This window comes from Pinus tabuliformis, chromosome 9 (assembly GCF_031772625.1).
Source record: "Pinus tabuliformis cultivar Carrire ecotype Pingquan chromosome 9, CPIR1, whole genome shotgun sequence".
NCBI classification, from domain to species: domain Eukaryota; kingdom Viridiplantae; phylum Streptophyta; class Pinopsida; order Pinales; family Pinaceae; genus Pinus; species Pinus tabuliformis.
Genome location: NC_142307.1, coordinates 1601289136 through 1601308706, shown reverse-complemented (window position 1 = coordinate 1601308706; position 19571 = coordinate 1601289136). Strand labels below are relative to the sequence as shown.

The 19571-nt window shown below is 31.3% G+C and overlaps 1 protein-coding gene across 2 annotated transcripts; it reads left to right on the top strand.

Moving 5' to 3' along the window:
• The first annotated feature begins 16059 nt into the window (after positions 1-16059).
• On the top strand, positions 16060-19321 carry LOC149154894 (glutathione S-transferase F10-like). 2 transcript variants are annotated; one of them, XM_089438587.1, is made up of 3 exons: positions 16060-16354; positions 16466-16538; positions 18468-19321. In XM_089438587.1, the coding sequence occupies exons 1-3, from the start codon at positions 16070-16072 to the stop codon at positions 18941-18943; spliced, it is 834 nt and encodes a 277-aa protein (XP_089294713.1). In that variant the 5' UTR covers positions 16060-16069; the 3' UTR covers positions 18944-19321. The 2 variants fall into 2 exon arrangements, with proteins under 2 accessions (XP_089294713.1, XP_089294714.1); XM_089438588.1 differs by having other exon boundaries at positions 16096-16354; positions 16490-16538.
• The last annotated feature ends 250 nt before the right edge of the window (positions 19322-19571 follow it).

The following is a 19571-nucleotide window of genomic DNA, read 5'->3' as shown; positions in this document are numbered from 1 at the left end:
AAATTAGAAGGACAACGGAATCAACTACTAAGAAAATGGCTCCACTTTCCAATAGCATGTAGAGTGCTAAAATATTTCTTGGATAATTTTAAGGAATTTAGGCAACCCCATTGGAATAAACTAAAATACAACATCGTCCAGCATTTCAATGTAAATGATAATGTGGAAAGAAAACTTTCCTAAGAAATGTCAAATAGCTCACCAAAGTAGTAAGTATGACTAAGTAACAACTCCTATATACCTAGGAGGTCACCAGATTGTGCAATAACCTGAGACTTTGTTGAAGGTTTTTAAGAATTCCTTCAGAAAGAACATATATTTCCTTCAGACAGATATTAGGAAAGTGACTTGAAATTATTAGCTTTTGCAATTTGGACAATATTTTGATTATCATCTAATAAAGTATTGTGATATTCTTAACAATCCTCTACATCATGGGGACATTACTATTAAGCAAGGAGACTCTAGAGAATGGGTCTCATTATTAACCATGATGACTATTAGCAGAATACAATTTTGAACTCTATATGTTTTTGCCAATATTTTTTATTTACTGATAGATCTAATAGTAACACCATTGCTTTCTTGCCTTCCTTTGTATCCCATGCTAGCGCACCCAAGGGAATGCTAGATTTGTTTTCACTTTTCATCAAGCGCACTTAAGAGGAACTAGTTTTGATAGGTGGAAATCAGACATTCCTAAGATATTTGAGGGAGATTTGCCCATCCTCAAGGACATTTACATCACCAATTTTTTGGGTTGTAGGTAACATCCAAAAAGAAAAAGGTATGTCCCAAATAGTTGCCTTGTACGTCATGGATAGGAAAATAATAAAGTATAATCCAATCCACTTTCATTTTTCATTTGATGGTGGTTGGATCCATTTAGGGTGGGTTAACAACAAGCATATATCCACTGATTTCTCCATCAATGGATGCATCCCTTATAGGTGGGACACATACTTAATGCAACTAGGTCCCATCCAAGATAAAAGAGACAAGGATAGAAAAATTCTCATGCATACATGAGAATGTACTATATCATTTATTAGTGAAAGAATTAGAATACATAAAATCATAAAAGTAGTTCATCTAGCACATTTATGTATGAAGACTTGAGTCATAGAATCTTACAAAAATCATCACATGTCATTTTTTATGTATGTATGAGTAATTGTGAGGGTATTTGTCCCCATGCGTGCATGAACATATCAGATATTGACAACATATCCTCCCATGATGGTCGACATCCCCAACCAATAAATAAAGGCATGATTGGTGGGTCGTGATACCCACCATATGGCATGAGAATTAATCCAATTGAAGACCCTACCCATGTAGGCTGCGCTTGGGAATTTTTCTCTCTGGCTTGTTACGTCTCATGTTATATGAGGCCTACACTTGTGAATATTTTCACTACTCTTGTCATTTCCATCACAAAGGGAGGTTTACAGGTTGACCTTTAGATGGCCCTAGAGTCGTGATTTCATTTAATGAGGTTATTTATGTACTAAGCATAATGGCTTGATGATGTTGATGTTTGGGTTGCCTTGATGATGATTGTTTGCTTTTCATACTAGTTGAGTTAGTTGTGAAGCCCCTGTGATCATTAGATGGTTAATGATACATGTTGATGTATGAATCACTTGATGAAATTCCATATCATTTTTAGCCTAAACCAACATTGTTTTCGCATAATCATTTCAATAGTTTCATGGTGGTGTACAACACTCTAGCATTCTCCCCTTATTATCACTTTAATTGAAATTATTCTTGGGATGATTGAATATGCTCTAGCATGGTTTTATGCTCATGAGGTAAACACCCTTGTCCATATTTAAGGATTATAAGCATATTATGGTATTCCATGGTATAGACTACAATCATTGCCTGCTTTATAGTTCTATCTACGTAGATCCACTACATATGGGATTGGTTGGCATGATTTGAGGAATGCCCCACATATTATTGGCACACATGTTGAGGTCACCCTTTGAGGAGTTTTCATAACAAATATTTGACCATTTATTTCCCACTTATCTATGAGATTTACTTATGGAGTGTGATAACTTTATTGGAGGGACATCCTAGCTCTTGAGAATATACCTTTTGACAATTTCTCAAATTGTTGCCAAATTAGTGCCAATAAATACAAAACTGTTGTATAATTTTAAAATTAGGGTCATAATAGAATTTTGGACACATCTTGTTGGGAGCTATGGTGGCTACAAATCCATCACCTTAAAACCCTCACCACATTTTGATCAATGTTTTGAGAAATTCCCAACCTTTGTTTCTTGATCATTTTGGTTATTTGGGAAGATTGTGATTACAGAATGCACATGATGGAGAAAAAATTTCACATAGGGAACAAATTTACGTGTTATGAGGCCATCATCGAAGGGCATGCCAAAGGAGAAGAGAATACAAATCATGAGGTGTTTACTTTCATGGTTAAAGATGTTTTATCGAAGGAGGTATTTTTCTTGAAAAAGAGACATGTGGCATCCCCTTCACCATTATCACTCTATGTTGGTTATTTTAGTCTTGGACAGCCCTATGGTGTATTATTATAGTGTTTTTATTTGAGAAATCCGTGAATCTAGAAATATTTTATTGTTATCATCTGGAGATATTTGTGGATCTAGATTCCACTAAATGATAAGGAGATGGATCTCAAACCAATATAAGGATTCACCCCCTCAATTATTTATACACGGTTGAATTCATAGTGAAAACCCCTCTAAGCCTACTTGAATATAACATTGAATGCAGAAGTGAAGGTTAAAGCAAGTACATGCAAATCTCTGTTTATTGATATTTTTTCTCCTGGATTATTATGGTATATTAGCTGCAAACGGGTGTATAGCTATAAAGTCAAGTGCAAAGAAAATGGGACACTTGACAAACATGAGGCAAGATAAGTTCCAAAGGGATTTGTAGAAAAGAGAGTAATTGATTATGAGCATAACCTTCAACGTAAAAAATGAGCACAATCCATTTGGTTTTAGCCATAAAAACACAATTTAGCTAGAATCTATAACAACTAGATGTGAAGAGTGTTGTCCTCAATGGAGATTTGGAAGAAGTATACATGTTGATATAACTGACCACTAGATTTTCAAATTTTAGGGAAATAATCTTGTCTATCAACTGAAGTAATCTCTCTATTCCCTACAACATAGTACATAAAAATTGACAAATATCTGGGTGAACCATAATTCCATCAAGGCCCTCCAAATCCCAATTTTTACATCAAAATCATTCAATATTATATAATTATTCTAATGATATATGCATATGACATCATCATCAGAAGAAGCAAGGCAACGATTATTTCACAGGTAAAATCAAATTTATATGCAACTTTTCACATCACTAAATTAGGCCTCCTACATTACTACTTAGTTGTAGAATTTTTGGAAATAGATAAACATATTTGTGTTCACTGAATGTGGGCCACAAGTATCCGAGATGGGTTTTAGCATGATATATTTCAGAATATATCTACATGTTTTAGAAAGGCTTGCATCCTTCAGCCAAGAATGATTCTAAAGCAATTAATGAATCAATCTTCTAGTAAGTAGGGGGAACCCCCATCTATATTGAAACCTATTAGACATAACTTGAGTTATGGAATCAAATACATCTCCACTTCAAAAGTAGAAGTTTAGAACACTAGACAACAACAAAAAGAGTGTGAGGATAGAAGGAAAATTAGATTTTCACATTCTATATGGAAGATTAAAGAACCTCAATTATGTGATTATTAAGATTTATACTAGGTATAATCAATGGAGGACAGGAAATCCACGTCAGATAATGTTTTAACGAAGGTATTGAAGAAATTACATGAACCAACAAGAAGCAAGATTTAGTATCTCTTTCTTTAACTGTGAAATGAGCACAAATATTAAAACCTAAACATACAAGTGTGAATGAAAACAAATATTGTATTTTACACCAGAGACGTGAGATGTGTGTACTCCTCTCTGTGTGGAAGACTAAATGTGGGTGGAAATGCATTGAATCTAAAAATGAACTATACCTTGGCATTGTAAATGGAATGGAAATATGATGCCATTTGATATTGGGTTTTTCTACTACTAAAACCCTATTTACCAACTCTCTCGAAATTTGTTTTAGCTCCTGCTTTGTGAAAAGTGAAAAAATACCAAGTTCTGGTTTTCACTGTCACCTTGTGAAAAGTGAACCAATACGAAGTTCTGATTTTCGATGTCGCTTTGTTAAAAGTGAGAAAATATGAATTTATGGTTTTAGCGACTCTCTGAAATTTAACTTTAGTTCCTTCCTTGTGAAAAGTGAACAAATATGAAGTTCTCATTTTCTCTCCTGCCTTGTGAAAAGTGAACCAATATGAAGTTCTGGTTTTTGCTCCCACCTGAGAGCAAATACGAAGTTCTGGTTTTCGCTCCCCTTTGTGAAAAGTGAACAAATACAAATTTTTTTGCTCCCGCCTTGTGAAAAGTTGGAAAATATGAAGCTTTGGTTTGGATGGATTTTGTAAACGAAAATTAAAGATAAAATTTTTCAAAAATCTAAAATTTTCACAAAATTTTATGTCATGAAAACAATTGATTTAATATTTTCTTTCCACTTAACATCAAATTTGTTGTATTGGAGAAACTAACGACATCTTATATGTTTTTTATTGTGTGTGAATTTTTTTATTTCATGTTAGGTGGTGTTTATAGTAGTAATAATAATAATAATAATAATAATAATAATAATAATAATAATAATAATAATAATAATAAGAATGATAATAATAATGATAATAATAATGATAATAATATGAGGATTTCTATGTAATGATATTGTGGTTAAAGTTTATGGAGGTAGAATTTGATATGTTTTAAGGAAACAAGTAGTCTTAACTTGGTTTTACTAAAAATATTTAGATGTTCTCATATGTTAGATGGGAGCAAACAAAATAGAGTATATAGTAAGTGGATTTAATAATTAAAACTTAGTGTTAATTTCTTAAAAGTCATATGTCAAATTTGGAAGGAGTAGGGTGCATATCTTTTTTTAGGTTAAATATATTCAAATTGTTGCGTGAATGGGTTTGTGAGATGGTATGTTTTTATCTTGAGAAAATTGAGTTCTATCCTAGTCATTCACATAGTTTAGGTTGTCATAAGAAAAGTAGGTGCTTTTCCTTGAGATGTGAACATTTCATTTTAACCAGTGCAATAATGTGGTTTCAATGAGGCATTAAAAGAGGGAACAAGCATGCATATTTGGGATGCTTGTGTTATGTTATGCTTGAGGCATGAGTGTGTGTCCAAGAATACTCTAACAAGGATTGAACAGGTCGAAAAGTTAAAAATTTTGGGTGGTTTTAATCTCACCTAGAGGTCTAGACAAGTAATTTAAGCACCATGAGAAGTTGTGAAGAAAAATTAATACATTTGACAAGTTGTACGAATTAGAAAACTTGGTAGTGGTACTAAGTGAACCATATTCGTTGACCGAAATTGAAACCCTCTCCTTGGCACTACCACTTTTCAAGACAAAGAAGACATGTGAAATAGATGTGAAACCCACTGAAGAAGTTGGAAAGTTGTTTCAACATATATAGGTGGTTATGTCGTGTTGAAAAAAGAGGTGTCAACCCACTCCCATTTTTTATAATTTTCCAGCCTCTAAATTTAATTCCTTGTGATTGTGATCAAAGGATATAACCCTAGATATTCTAATCAACTCCATAACTCTAATCATCCATTAATCCAATAAACAAGTGTTTAAGGAAGTTAAAATTTTTATCAATCTATAAAAACCTTCCAATCCCCTATCACTTGTAATTAGTTTAGATTGTTGAAGTGACAAAATTAAAATGACTAACCTAAAATACTAATTCATATTATTGTAATACTTGTTAGGTACTTGTATTTTTGTTCTTAGACTAAATTAGTCATTCTCATTAGTCATTTTTATTTTTATTACTTATCAGCTAGTCATATATTTTACCCCATGACTAAATTAGTCATTTATGTTAGTTGTTTTTAGTTGTGTCACTTAAGATTGTTCATTTTTGGTAGTATTTCACTTTTAAAATCTGCGGTGACTAAATTTTTTAGTCACCTAGTCACTAATTTCCCCATTTTCTACTAGTGTATCGCAGCCCACTCTTCCATGGATTTATGTTCACCTCCAAAAATTTTCGTTAAACTAGTGACATTCATCTCCTAAATTTTTCATTAAACAAACCTCCATAAGAAGCTCAAGGAGAATGAGAAATGGATTTATGAAAACTAGATTTTTGGAGAACCTAAAATGTTTAGGTAGCACGGACGAGACTGCATTGAGCGATAACAGATTTAAATATTTAAAATATGACATGAAGAGATAACAAATTTAAATATTTATGCATTATATTTCTCCTAGACCTAGATAACATTTCAAAGGAAGCATATTCTAAGAATATCAATTCCCCACCATTGGTTAAAAATTCAACAGCAGTACATACACTTGGGGTCAATATAGGGAAGCCTTCAGCTAACAATTTTATATGTGTGTGTGTTAATGTTTTAAAATAGTTATAAGTTATTTATAGCTTATGAGGGAATTTTAATTGACCATTGCCATGTCATGAAGTATTATCTATATTGCAATTTTTAGGGTTCAAACCACCATGGGTGTTTACACACAAAAAAACCATTTAACTTATATAGCTAGAGTAATACTAGCATAACCACATTGACAAAGTGGTTGAAATATGTTGATAGGAAATGTTATTGAGAAGTGTATGGAAGGTATAAAATGAGATTGATTTTTGTGTTCAACCACTTTATTGCACTTTAACTTATATAGCTAGACTAATACTAACACAACCACATTAATAAAGTGGTTGAAATATGTCAATAGGCAATGTTGTTGAGAAGTGTATGGAAGGTGGAAAATGACTTTGATTGGTATATTCAACAAGTTTAATAATGTGGTTGTGTTGGTTGTCAACTAACATGCATGGGGAGGATTAGTAGCCCATGGTTGACTATGGCTAAATATGTTCAAATTATGGAGGAGGTCAACATGTAGTTGATCATGGATAAGCATGGTTGCCCACATATAACTATAGTTGACTATGATAGATTATGATTGACTATAATTCATTTTGGTTGCTTCCCCCATCTCTCTCTCTCTCTTCCCTCCAATCCTCTCTCTTCCCCCGTCACTCTCTCTCTCTCTCTCTCTCTCTTTCCAACTATGTTACTATATCCCTCCCTCTCTCCTTCTCTCCCTCCTTCTCTCTATTTCTATTTCTTTGTCTCTTTATCTCACCCCTAAACATACTCGTTCTCCCTCTCCATCTCTCCCTTATCACTCCCTCTCTCTCCACTTCTTACTTTCTATGTATTTCTTCTTCCCTCCTTCTCTCCTCCTCTCTTGAAATTCCTCTCGCTCACTTTCCCTCCTACCTTCCTTTCTCTTCCCCCATCCTCTCTCTCTCTCTCTCTCTCCCCGCCCTCCAATCCTCTCACTATGTCCCTCCCTCTCTCCTTCTCTCTCTCCACCTCCATCTTTGTGTCTCCCTCTCCCTCTCTTACCCTTTTCCACATCTGTCACTCATCTCCCTCTCTCTCTTCATTCCTCCTCTCCCCTCTCCTTAAGTTTATCTCCATCTCTCCCTTGTCACTCCCCCTATCTCTCCACCTCTATGAGTCTATGTCTTTGTTCTTCCCTCCCATATATATCTAGATTTAATATATATCATGATATATTAATATATATTACAATATAACAAATTTAATATTGAATTAATCCAAAGCTATTAAATTTAATAATAATAATAATAATATTTTTATATTAATACTAGGGTTAATAATGTTTTTTTTATGGTATTAATAATAATTTGACCCATAGGTGTCACCTAAATAAAACCTCTCTTTTTTAGTGTTAGTAAGTATAAAGAGGTTTATGGAGTAAATATTAGAAGATGTTTTATTTATTTATCATACCTCTGGTTTATTTATATTTATATTCATTTATTTATCATATTTCTTCTATTTACTATGGTATTTGGCCCATAGACTTGGTATATAATTAGATGTTGATTTCTAATTCTATTTGATATAATTTTATTTATGTATCATAACTTTTTATACCTCGTTTATAAATATGATATTTGGCTCATTGTATTAATAATTATTTGTCTCATGGTATTTGGTTCATAGGCTTCACCTAAATAAAACATATTTTTTGAGTTTTAGTAAATGTAAAGAAGTTTATGGAATAAATATAAAATGAGATTTTATTTATTTACCATACTTTCTGTTTATTTATATTTTTATTTATTTACCATACCTCTTAATGAATATAAAAAAGTTTTATTTATTTACCCTACCTCTACTTTATTTATATTTTTATTTATTTATAACACATCTTTTTGTTGTTTACATTTACATTTACATGTTTACGTTTTTATGTGAGATTTGCCTCATATTAGTTTGTAGAGAGCCTCTCCATGCAATCAAATTAAGAATGCAATAAAAAAGTCCACTCATTTTCAAATAAATATTAATATATTTTAGATATAAATTAATTTACTTTTCATATTAAAAAAATCCACATTTCCTTATTTAATAATTATAAAACATGATGAAAATGAAAACGTAAATAGCATGTAAAACCATATCATATTTACATGTGAGGGAAAAAAATGTCCATAGAATAATAGCGTTACTTCCATCCAAACTGTAAGAAATAATGATGTTAAGAATAGGGTTTTTTCTTCGGGAGCATCATATAATTATACGAGTAAAAGCTTCTATTAGAGGTTTCCTAAATATGTGTTCGTGTCTATATCCTTCTTAAAAGCTCAGAGGTCAAATTTGCGTTCACCCGGATCTACTTTTATGCTATTATCAATCTAATACACATTCAAATTGCAGATGATAAAAAATATCTAAGTTTCCTGTGCATTGCAAATTTACTAGAAATATTGAAGATACTCCGAGAGTGATTTTCTTGTCTGTTGATTTTGTTCATGGATTATATTTTACTTGATTTTCTTGTCTGCTGATTTTTTTGGCTCTATGCTGCTCGTTGTATTTATGTTCGTAGGGCTATTATTTTTCGAGGGAAGAAAGCTTCCACCCTGCCCTTATCGTTACTCCATCAACATGTTAAAGTACTTCCACGAAAAGCATAATTATATTTTCAAATAAGGGTGGGTGCTAATTGTGAGCTACAACTATGGACTACTATGTCTTATATATCTCCAAATTTTACTCACTCGTATACTATCCTAATCGCAATATGGCTCTGCTAGATTGATTTTTCTCTGATGGATTATTTTTCCATCCAATATCTAACAAGGGTAAGACTATTTGCAAATTGGTTCTAAACATCAAAATTCAGATGAGTCTTGTATCTTTCTGTACTAAAGGTATATAGGGTAAGGCCTCCAAAGATTCTAACACTAGTGACTTACCATAATATAAACTGGATCCCACAAAACTGATGCTTTACTTACTTTGACCTAATTGCTGTTAATTGGGCTGGTCACTGCAGACGAATCAGTGATTTGTTTTCGTTACCTACTCGATCTCGAAAATCTGAACTCGAGCGACATATACGGAAATCGTAATGTGTGTTCGGCATCAACACGATCTCGGAAATCTCAATACATCGACGTAATCGGTGAAATTCATTTCCGGGTACCACGGATCTGTCACTTCACATTCACAATAACTGCTTCTACGTGTACGTTGCATGGAATGGAGATGGATCACTGAAAATACACCTTCTGTTAAACCAGACATCAATTAGTGCACCACACTCTGGCACACCCGTCTCTTCCAAAGTCACGATGAATCTCTCTCTGCAGAGATGCGCCTGTGGTTTGGTTAAACTATACGACAACAAATATTCAACGTGCTATAAGGCATTAAATGTACGGATACACCTCATTCCTACCGGCCAACAGATATTTTTTGCCCACTTGCATGCATTATGCAGTATGCAGTAAACCTATCTCCATCAACTTGGTTACGACATACAGTGCAGATTGTGCCACAACATTCAGCTGTGAAGGAACTGAATGTGATATATTCCATGTGATTTAAGGCCTTGTAAGTGTAATATTGGTTAATATTACATAATATTTATGGTTTTAAACTATAATTCTCATTTCATTTATTTTAATTATTAAAATATAAATAAAGTGATTTAAAAATAATGTAAGATTAATTTATCTTAATTTAGATATATCAGATTTGTGAAAGGCTCATTTTTTTAATTGATTTTTTCCTATCTTAAAAAAAATATTATTAATGATAAATTTAAAGTTTACATAAAACTATATTAATTTTATGTTAATTAATATATATAATTTTATTTTAATGGTTAATTTTATATTGAGTAAGAAAAGAATTATATATTTCTTTTATATTAAATAACATATTAGTGAAATGTTTTGATGTATAGAATTTTTTTTTTATATATAATAAAAAATATTATATTTTATATTAATATATATAAAGTTGATATTAAAATGTTTTAGTAAAATAGATATTGAAATATTTTATTTATATTTGAAATTCTAATATTTATTATTATTAATATTTTTCACAATATTTATATTAATCAGTAAAAAATATTTTTATGTTTTAAAATATTTATATGTGAAATGCTATTATTTTTGTTATTATTGAATTTTTAAAATGTTATACTAGACATTCATCTTTAACACAAAAGAATTATATATATTTTTCATAATAAATTATAAAAGGTTAAATATCATATCTTTTTAGGAAAATTAAATATAATAACTTTAACTTAAATATTAAACTGATATAAAAAAAATATTAAACATTTTCTAAAATCTAGTTAATAATTTATACTTAAATATTAATTTAAATTATAATATAATATAAAAAAAACAAAAAAAATTATATATTAGTTATATACAAATTAATTTTAAATTTTAATATATAAAACTATTGTATAAAAAAATTTAAGCATAAATAAAATTACACCAAAATTATATAATTTCATATTTATATATAATTTATAATTTTATATGTAATTTATAATTTTTTTAATAATTGTCATAATAAATTAAATTGAGAATTTTGTATTTATAGGTAAGCCTATATTTAGATGGTAGGAAACACATCAAGTAGTACATACTTCAAAAGAAAATGTAAAATTATCAAGTTTTTTAGAGGATTCCAATTGGGCAGGAGTTTTGTAGATATATCCTTACAAAATTGATCCAACAAAAAATAAAATTTACATATCATACTATAATTGATTGATAATGCAATCTTTCTTAATTGTGTAATGTGAATCCATTTAGCTCTAAGAAATAGGATGACTGATCCAACCATTGATTTTTAAATATCTCAATCTTAATTTACACCCTTCATTAGCACATAAGTTCTCATCTTTATTGGGATCATGAATAACATGGAAATATGCTCTTGAAGAGAACTCTTTTGGTCCTTTCCTAATTATTTTCATAAGATATTTTAATCTTTTGCCCCTGAGAAATGAGCTTTTCACCAAATTTTGAATAATTAGAGAGTCTCCCAAAATAGTGAGAAAAGTTCCCTGATTTTCTTTACCTAACTAAGTCCTTTAGTAGAGAATCTACTAAATTAACTTTAGCTTAATTATTTTTCATTCATCCTAAGCCATTAATACTCTGCAACTTCAACTTCTTTAAATATGACACTACTCCCCTACTATCCCGTAGTATAATAATTATAATGGTTGAGTTTTTGAAAAAGAAATTGAAAAAATTCACAATCGTAATATCAACCACTTCCTCATTAATTTTAATTAGTATTCATTTAAAAACTATCATATAAATTGCGGCAGATTTTATAAATACGATAGGGTAACCATAGTAATTAATTTTAATTTAAATAAAATTACAATGTTCAAAATATTTAATAAGATTGGGAGGTAGACTTCTTTTAAATATTTGATTAATTTAAAATAAACCAAACTTCACAATAATGTTAACTCATGCGGTTTATCAGGCTAATCTCGTATAGATTACATAAAGTCTAGCTGACGAAAACTATAATTCACATTTTTGAAAATGATAAATATGATTTCGTGTAAATATCACCTCTCAAATCGAAAGCAATGCCTTCTGCAAAGTACAAACTTTATTATCGTTTTCTTTTGGTATGTAGGTATTCGACTATAAATTTTTATTATCGTTTTCTTTTGGTAGGTAGTAGTTATTTGACAATATTTTTTTTAGGTATTTTACTATAAATTTTGGTTATTAATATTTTTGGAGTTATAATTTTACGAGACTCGGTAGAGGTGTTTATATTAAAAACGATAAGAAATTATTGAATATTTTATGAACAAATGCATTTTTATATAAGTTCTGAAGTTTTTAGGTATTAAGGAAAATATGAAGAAACCTTTATTTGAAGAATTTTTTTTCTCGAGAAGGAATACAATCATCTTAGTACTATGTCTATATTTGTTGCTTGGAACATCTGGCTATTAAGAAACAAGATAATATTCAGAAATGATAAGATATATATTCCAACTCTAATCTCCAAAATTGTTTCACAATTTCATGCATGAGCATCTAGCTTAGCAATTTCATTATGTGCTAGTTAACTTACAGAGTCTTGTGCTTTCAAGGAAGTTGGATTCCTATGTAATGTAATTTTAATGTTTTGAGTGATTGGAATAGGAATTAATTAGATATTGTGAGGATATTTGTAAATGCTGTTAAATGTCGGAAAACATGAGTGATTAATGGGATTGAGAGATTTGGAAATCAATTGTAAGTCTTAGATTAGGAATTGTTTTCGTGATTTTGGCTATTAAAGAGGATTCTTAGGGATTAATGGAGTCAAAAGTGGACATAGAAGATATTCAGGATTTAGTCCAGCAAATTAAGGATCTGAACCAGTTAGGCCTACGACATGAAAGGAAAGGCCACTGATATAGAAGATGAGGCCGAAAAGAGATTCCTGTGTAAATGTTTGTTTATTAATACAGATAACTCGATTTCAGAGTTTGTGTGGTGTGTATTGAGTAATTGAATTATAAATTGTGTGTGGACTAGAGTAATTCTGCGTAACATAGGTTGCACGTGTGAAAAATCAAAGAGGAAGTGCAGAGAAGAGTGTCACAGTTTTACACACAAACCGAATTGAAGAAAACCTTCAATGTTACAGTGAATGTATAACTGTAAGGTTTCCTAAAACCTAAGGATTTATGAAGGAAGCATAAAGGGGCGAAGAAATGAAGTAACAGAGCGGAGATTGAGATCAGAACAAGTGAAAACCATAAGGCGAGAACAAATACACATGCAGAAATCCAAATGAGCTATTACACATTATGAAACAAAAGAACGTAACAGTGTACAGGAACCGTTAGATCAGTTAGATCAACGGACGAGATTGTGTGTGATAGGCGGCTAAAATTAAGTCGCGCAAAATAAAGTCAAGAAGATGAATGGAGGAGATTAAAGTCACGTACCGACAAAAGAATAGAAAACGTGTAGAATGATGGAGCGGTCTTGAAAGGATGGTAAGAAGTATCTCGCACGCCCTAAAGATGGAAAGCAGTGTTCTAAAATTTCACATGATTACCCTTAGCTGCTGACACGTAGCACACGACGGAAAGGGAAAACCACTTTTCTCACGCGCTCTCGACCTAATATCGGTCGTGCAAGTATCTGCACAAGATTGCGCAATAGCCGTTGGATCGAGTGGGATTGTTCAAAGGTAAAGATCGGCCGAGCGAGTTGGTGAGTGGGTGACGCGATAGCCCTCTGATCAAGCGAGACAAATCAACAATGGAGATCGGCTAAGCTAGTTAGCGATCGGGTGACACGATAACCATCAGATTGAGGAATGAGATCGACGAGGGAGATTTAATGCGCTATGGAGAGCAACGATATATGTGCAAAGGTTTGAAGAATGGTGGAAAGGTAAGGTTTTAAGTGTGGTTTATGAAAGATTTCTATTATATGGAAATTATATTAGAAATAAGTGGGATTAAGGTTTTATGGTAAAGTTTGATAGCTTCCGCTTAGGTATTCAATTAAAAGACTTAAAATTTGGTTTAAGAGAATTTCACCATAGATACTGGTGTTTATCTTGGAACATGACATTGACATAGTGTGACATGCAATTTTATTTGCATATTGTCTGTATATGTAGCTTAGGTTGCATAATTACGGTATATGTGGCTTAGGCTGGCATCACAATTTCAAGCATTTCTTCCCCTTCAGAAATCATGATCACAGAGAAGAGTTCAATTCCCAAGGCGATGATTAAGTTGATAGGCAATAGTTTCATCCAATATAAAATTGGAATTGGTTTAGGAACAAATGCAAGGCTGAATTGAATGTAGCATGGACTCTTTTGATCATTGCAAAACAAAAAAACATTAATCATCTCCATATACTTGGAGACTCAAAATGTGTTATCAATTCGCTGAAATGAGAGGCTTTCTTGGAGGTATTAAATTTAGAAGCATGGAAACTTTGAATAAGAAAATTTATATTGAAGTTTGAGCTATTAGTTTTCAGCACATATATAGAGAGTTCAATTCCACATTGGATATTCTCTTAAAGGGAGCTTTATATTTGGAGCCAAGATTAATGATCTTTGATGAGCTCATAGACAGCAAGATTCATAGTTCTTTTACCATTTCAATTGATCACTTGCCAAGCACAGTACTCTTGAGGCTGGTAAATTTTTAGCAAATATGATCACTAATCTCAATAGGAAGTAAAAATGTTGTTACTTAAGTATCTCTATTAAATAGCTTTATTTTTCAAATTAGTATTTGCTTTCTATGAATGTACACTGGTCTAATTGTCTTTATTTCAGTCAATTCAATTTCATAGGGAGTCCAAAGCTATGTTACCCTCATGGATATTAGTTTTTTTTTTGGCATATCACTGATTTATTACATAGCCATGACTAATAACTATCTAGAAATTTCTATATTATTGAAAATCTATACTTTTTTTTTTAATTCAGAATGCATAACAAAAAAGTGACTCTTTACCGTTAGGAAAAACTTCATTAATACATTAGGGCATTATATACCCGCTTTCACATTTAAAAATATATAAAATCCAAAAATTAATGTACACTACCCATACATTAATAATAGAGGCTAAATACTCATATACCCAATAGGCCTAAATACTCATATACCCAATATCCTCATATACACTAGCCAATACATTAAGGACTAATTGAAGAAAGAAAAACTACTATATTGAAGTGTTTCATCTCACTCATAATCATCAACCAAAAGCATACACAGAGGCCAATATCTTTTGGAGAGCCAAAATTCTTATTGCTCACTTAAGGACTAATTCTCATTCAACTACGTTGTGAAACAAGGCGCTTGGAAAAGGCGAAAGGAAGTACCAGAGGAAAGGGTATGCATTTTTTGTTCTTCCGGAAAAGTGGAAACAGAAAAGCATTTCATTTTAGAATGTGAGGCCTTCAAAGACAACAAAGAAAGTTATGCAGATATGTTGGCAGCTAGCTCTTGGGATAATCTATTTAGGGAGGGGTTTGTCAAGAAGCTCGAAGCATTTATTGTGAAGCTTCACAGAAAAAGGGATGAATACATCAAGTAGATGAAGAAACAATCTGTCCCATAGACTATCTTTAGCCTCATGAACGTTAAAATAATTTATTTTTCTTCTTAATAGAAACATAAATTTCACTGGATTTCGTCTCCTAAAAAAGAATTCACCTTCCTTTCCTTCTTGCTTTACTCTTTTGGAAAATTTTAAAATTTTCAATCTATTTCTAGACAATGTAAGTGCAGCTACTCTTCCTCCTTCAACTGCACCGATGAGTATATAATTCACAAGAATATGCTTTGGCCACATTCCCTTTACTCCATTGCAGCTCTAGCTATTGACTTATCCGAAGCCCCACCATATGTTAACGGTTGTGCCACGTCTCCATTTTTGCACATTGTCAGGCCGGCCACCATTCCCATTAATATCGGATGGCATCATTCTTACCAAACATCCAGTTTCTTCACTCTACACGTCATTGAAACACTGTGATAGTGCTACTGAATGTGCATAAATAGATGCGAGGATCCGGCAATCATTACTGTAATTGTTGTGGTCTTTGCTGGTTTCCGAGTGGATCTCCATCTCCGTTCAACCGCAGACTGCCTTTTCTTCCTTTTCGTTGGTGAATATTTCATAATGGAGTTGATCAAGGTCCACGGCGTTCCATTCTCATCGTGCACAGCAACGGTGCTGGCCTGTTTGAACGAGAAGGAGGTGGGCTACGAGTTGATCCCTGTAAATCTCATGGCGGGGCATCACAAGCAGTCTCCCTTTCTCTCGATCAACGTAAGCCATTTCAATTTCTTTTCAATCTTTCCATGTATTCTGGTTCCTTGTTTCATATGAATTTATTCATTCATGCACATACTGATATTCTATTCCTACGTGCTTTTACAGTTTTTGTGTTTGTGGTTTTTCCAGCCTTTTGGGCAGGTACCTGCTCTGCAAGACGGAGACCTTACCTTAGTCGGTAATGCCAATGTGTGACTTAATCAGTACCATAAATGAATATGTTTTATGTAATTAGGAAATGCTTTCGAGGCTAATCAGTATCATAAATGAAATCGCTTTAAAGATTCATACACAGCTGTTTTAGTTACACAGTTCTTTGGCATATATATATTCATTTTAATTTTGTTTATTTTCTATTTTAATCTTCAATTTTAATTTAATATTATAATTAATTCATATATATAATTTCTTATTCAATCATTTAATATAAGCTTAGATTATACTAGGGAACTTTGAAGATTAGGCAGTGAAATTATAGTCTATTTTTATTATATAAATAAATAAAAGAGTGAATGATAAATTAAGAAATTATTTAAATTTTTAATACTAAGTAATAAAAATGCAATTTAAATATTATATATATATATATATATACGTAATTTAATACTAAAATTATAGTTTAAAATTTTAAAAAATTAGAATTATAAATAAAAGTTTATTGATTAATTGCCTATATAATTATCAAAAAATTGGTGAAGTATGGTAAAACAAAGAGATGTTCAATTTTTTTATGGTAAAACAAAGAGATGTTCAATTTTTTAATTTTTATCACAAAGGATATTTTTCATTCTTAATCCTCAATTTTCTACTCTTGAATTCTTTTTGTTTTTCTATACAATATGGTTGGTTCTTTAATCAACCAGTTTTTTTTAAGCTTGTGAAGCTGCTACAAATATTTCAATTTATCATTAAATATCTTGCACAAGGTTTGTGAAATTTATAGAACAAAGGGATGGGCAAATTTTTTATTATCATTCCAGTTCCACTCTTGACACTTATTTTTCTACTCTGACCCCTTTTGCTATTCTATACTCGATGGTTAGTTCCCTTTTGCTCTTCTATACTTTATGGTTGGTACTTTAATGGGCCAATCTTTTCTTAAGCCTATAAGGCTACTACAAAAATTCTTGTTTATTAGGTATACTTTTGAACAAATATTTCTGATATATAAACATGTATTTAGACTCTTAGTTTATTGATATATTGAGCACACATAGGTACTTTTTTTTTGTCTTTTTGGTTATGTAAATAAGGAATCTAAGAAATGAATTTTCACTCATATCTATTAATGGAATTAAGATTTTTTCTAGAAAAAAAATAATTATATGATTAAATAATTATTTCAATTTAAAATAATTTTACTATAACTATATTAATTTAGAAATAAATATATATATATATATATATTTAAATAAATAAATAAATAAATAAATATATATATTTTTAAATAAATAAATAAATATATATATATTTTTAAATAAAATCGTTTTTTTAAGTATGATAAAATCATAATCTTTGAGCTTTTGAGTCATTTTAGGACTATTTAAATAGGTGGATACTTACACAAAGAATATAATTTCCTTTGATCCTAATAAAAATTGGGTAAAAATAGCATATAAATGTCGATAAAACTTTGGTAGTATAATTTGTTTTAATGCTAGTAAAATTTAGGGAAAAATAACTAATAAATCTCAATAAGATTTTGATATGTTTCTTTTTATAATTATTTTATTGTTTATGATCACTTTATTATTTAATAAGTAAAAAAATTAATAAAAAGTGGTCAAAATTATCTAAAATTTTATTAATTAGTTTACATGTAAGTGATAAATATGAATGATAGGTTAAATTTTTATAAACTTATTTATCTATTTTTTAATTTTAAATTAAAACTATTAATATCAAATTTGTATTCACTATTTAGAGGTGAAGCATAAATAAATTTGCATATTTTATTATATTAAATTATCAAAATGAAATCAAAGCACAAATAAAAGCAAAATTTTAATTATGAAAAGAATAAACTCATATCCAAGCGCGTGGTTACTTGGAAACTGCTTTGTTTTCCTCAACCCACACTAATAAATAAATATTGTTGGTGTTGCAGAGTCGAGAGCAATCACAAAATATTTGTGTAAGAAATACCATGGACGAGGTAAATGCGACAATCTGTTGGGGGGCACAGTTGAGGAGCAAGCTCTGGTTGAGCAGTGGTGCGAGGTGGAGTCGCAACAATTCAATCCCCCTCTTTATGCCATCGTGCAGCAACTTGTCATCATTCCCATGATAATGGGAGGGAGCACGGACGAAGCAATGGTGGACAGTAACGTTGAAAAGCTGAGCAAAGTGCTGGATGTGTACGAGAAGCGACTGTCGAAGAGCGAGCACTTGGCCGGAGATTTCTACAGTCTGGCGGATCTACACCATTTGCCCTTTCTTCACTGTTTGGTGAATTTGGTTGGGAAGGGCCACCTCGTCTCGTCCAGACAGCATGTGAATGCCTGGTATCATCGTATCTCTTCCCGCCCCGCTTGGAGGAAAGTTTCGTGCAACATGAACTTTCCCTTCCAACCCGCACTCTAGGCTAAACCTAATAAAACACCTGTCTGTGACGTTTCCATAAGCAGCATGTCGCTTTCATTACCCCAGTCCGATTTCCATTCTACCTGAGAAAAATAATCTTCTGTGACTTTTTCTGAAGCAGTAACTCTCCGAATTACGCCTCGTGAATCTTTCCTCATAAACGCATTTTTCCTTTCCCTTCAAACCCACTTCCTTTCACTTTCAAATTTGAGAGCAATTAATATTATCTTTTATTGTTGATTTAAGATTAAAATATGATATGATATGATATTAATGCTGTAATAGGTACAGTTCCCATGTGTTCTGCAGTAGTAACTTTTCTACACGACTCAATTACTTGTCCGAAGACCAATAAAGTATATTAATTATGTGGATAAACGTGGTTTATTTTGAAATTGAGGATGGTGAATTCTTATTCTTTTATTATGTTGTTATTAATTTCTATTAATTAATTATGAAGATAGGCACAGTTTATTTCACTGTTTTAGAAAAAAAATAATGTAAAATGGAAATGGTAACATACCTGGTTTTTTGGAAGGATTTACACTGTTTTAGGAAAAAAAAAAAGTAAAATGGAAATGGCAACATATCTGGTTTTATTTAATTCTGTTTTATGATTTATTGTATT

Coding starts and splice junctions, on each gene's coding strand:
- LOC149154894 (XM_089438587.1), top strand. CDS start 16,070: ATGTGCATAAATAGATGCGAGGATCCGGCAATCATTACTGTAATTGTT. Junction 16,355..16,465: donor CTCCCTTTCTCTCGATCAAC/GTAAGCCATTTC, acceptor GTGCTTTTACAG/TTTTTGTGTTTGTGGTTTTT. Junction 16,539..18,467: donor CGGAGACCTTACCTTAGTCG/GTAATGCCAATG, acceptor TTGGTGTTGCAG/AGTCGAGAGCAATCACAAAA.